A 3,006-nucleotide genomic window follows, 5' to 3' on the forward strand; every position below is an offset into this window, starting at 1 on the left:
GCATAATATTTCTATAAATTAACAATATTATACTAAATATTAAATGTTATTTTGAAATTGTACTTTATTTTTATAATATAACACAACCGTTTTAACTCGCTCTTCTAATTTTCATATTACCAAATTTAAAATGCCGTCGGCATACGTGAAATGGGATATGTTGCCTCTTCGAAATTTTCATATAAATGAAAACTGCGATGTTAAACTGCTGAAGAGACAGCTTCTAGCTTACGATATATGACAAACTATGTAGTATTCTATATCTAGTATGCAATGAGCAATGTGGAGTCTGCACAGGCAGAGATGTCCCGTTATTATAATAAAAGTATTTTTGAGAGTTGGTAACACTGTAAGGTTGGCACCATCAAACATGTCAACACATTAATTATATTTATATATTTTGAAATTTAAATTTAAATACACGATGTTATGAGCAAAGTTGATATTAAGTTGTCGATTCAAAAGTCTTGTTTTAATGCGTTCTTCAATTCGAGTGGAACTGAGAGTACAAATAACGTCAAATGTTTGACAGCAAGTAAGTGGTCAACTTTTATATGGGAAAATGGAATTGTCGTTTTACTCTATCTTCCTCGTAATTTTTCCTTATTTGCTCACCGTTTAGACCTACCCTGGACTACGACAAACATTTTAAAATCAAAGTCAGCTCAATCGGCCCAGCCGTTCTCGAGTTTTAATCAGACTAACGAACAACAATTCATTTTTATTTATATAGATAGATAGATTATTATATAGATGTCGTTAAACCAATCAATCGGTGGTACTCCAGCTGCAAACATTCCTGCAAATGAGAGTCCCATAAGTCAACATTCCCCAAATGGGCAGGGTGACATTTAAGCGCCTTGAATGCATATGTACTGATATGGACTCGGAGCAGTTCCAAAGCATGGACGAATATGCTTTAACAGCAATAATTGATTCAGTTAACAAACTGGAATCTAACTTCTTGGCTGCACACACAAGTTTGGAAGAGCATGACTTTGAATCTATTGGAAGAGATTTACTTATCCAATTTGATACGAATTTGGTTCAGTTGAAGGCTACTTTACAACGTGAAATTGGAAAGCGTAGCTCTTCTTAACATTGTTCTACATTCAAGATGAACAGCAATGAATTCCAGCCTATTATAGTGAATACTAATCGTTCACGTTTGCCTCAATTAACGTTGCCTAAATTCATTGGTTCCTATATAGAGCGGACAAATTTCTATTCGATGTTCACATCAATCATCGATAAGGACAGCGACCTAAGCGATGTGGACATATTGCAACATTTGCGTTCCTGTTTGAGTGGTGCTGCTCTTGACACCATACGATCGTTGGAAATAAATGAGGCTAATTATAAAATCGCATTAGATCTCCTCATTAAACGACTTGATAATAAACGTCTTATTTTTCAGGCACATATCAAGGAGATTTTCGGGATGGACAAAGCAGATGGTACCGTCGGCAAGCTGCGAGCGTTGACTGACAAGGTAAATTCGCATATATGTGCGTTGCAGTCACTTGGTTCAAAAGAGCAAATAGCGGACTGCATAGTGGTACAATTCTTAACACAAAAGTTGAACAACGTAACTCAAGCAAAATGGGAAGAAAGTTGGTCAATAAACGAGTTACCATCGTGGGAATCATTAGCTGCATTTTTAGAACATCGATGTCGTACCCTCGAGAACATAGAGCATGCATTACAAACCCAAGCTGAAACATTTGGTAAAACTGGAAAAACCGTGAGTACACATCAAAGAAAATCCTTTGTTGCTTCAAATAGCTTACTGGGTGTTTGTGTATTTAATGGTCACGAAGTATCATTAATACCAAACTCTGTCTAAGCTAATGCCATGACTGCAACGCTGCCCACGCTGCCTGACATCTCTGCTTACCGATCTCCATCTGATGTTATGCTCTTAGCTACTGCAATCGTTTTAGTAAAGAATCGTGCCGGAACTTTCGTACCTTGTCGCTCACTTTTGGACTCTGGATCACAGATTCACTTCGTCACAAGTCGCTTCGCAAACCAACTTCAACTGCATAAATCTAAATCTTTCGCTACGGTTTCTGGAATTGGAGATGCAAATTTTCCTACAGATGGATACTCAGTCAATCTTGTATTAAAATCGCGGACTTCAGATTACTCAACAAACATTACTGCTCTTATCGCTCAAACGATTACTGATAATCAACCTGGAACTTCAGTCATGACCGATGATTGGAATGTTCCTTCGAATATTCAACTAGCTGATCCTGCTTTCAATATACCGCAGCGCATCGATATGCTCATCGGAGCAGGACTTTTCTTCGAAATCATTTGTGTAGGGCAGATAAAGTTGGCACTTGGGTTACCCATTCTTCAAAAGACTCGACTGGGATGGGTTTTATCTGGTGGTTGGTAGCTGTTTAAATGAGTTAAGCATCCACCCCCTCTACTCGGTAAAAGTGGCGCATCCTAATAACAGAGCTCAATTCACCACAGCTGCTGATGACACTACAACAGAACTCACCTCATCAGTACACCCACTAAACAAAAAGGAGGGACAACGGGATAGTAGAAACATTCGTTGACACTGCGCCGCGTCGACACCTTTCGCCAGCACCTACAACACATTTCGTCACACACAGTTCGAGCATCACCATCCGTTTTATATACCCTCGTTTTTTGGACACCAATCTCGCGCGCTGCAATTACCACTGTGACCCCCATAATCTAATAACATTAAATTTTAAAACATTTAACTTATCTGTTAAAATTAACATTGGAGATTTAACTTCAAAATAAAATTATACAAAAGAAAAGATTTTTATAATAAATTACATACTTTGTCATTATAAACTCAAGTGTACCCGGTACTTTTATTTCGATTGTGCGTGATAATCATTTAAAGATATACATACATATATACATTTGTATCTAATGGCTACGAAATTAAACATGGTCCTTCGAGCCTTACCGAAAGGCACTATTGGTTTCTACAAAATTTCATAAAAAAAACAC

At 37.4% G+C, this 3,006-nt stretch overlaps 1 protein-coding gene across 1 annotated transcript; it reads left to right on the forward strand.

Annotated features, from left to right (window-relative positions):
- Positions 1–1,117: 1,117 nt before the first annotated feature.
- LOC120779572 lies at positions 1,118–1,846 on the forward strand. The gene has a single exon (XM_040111914.1). The coding sequence runs from the start codon at positions 1,118–1,120 to the stop codon at positions 1,844–1,846; it is 729 nt and encodes a 242-aa protein (XP_039967848.1).
- The last annotated feature ends 1,160 nt before the right edge of the window (positions 1,847–3,006 follow it).

Source organism: Bactrocera tryoni, unplaced genomic scaffold (assembly GCF_016617805.1).
Source record: "Bactrocera tryoni isolate S06 unplaced genomic scaffold, CSIRO_BtryS06_freeze2 scaffold_11, whole genome shotgun sequence".
Taxonomy (NCBI): domain Eukaryota; kingdom Metazoa; phylum Arthropoda; class Insecta; order Diptera; family Tephritidae; genus Bactrocera; species Bactrocera tryoni.

Coding starts and splice junctions, on each gene's coding strand:
- LOC120779572 (XM_040111914.1), top strand. CDS start 1,118: ATGAACAGCAATGAATTCCAGCCTATTATAGTGAATACTAATCGTTCA.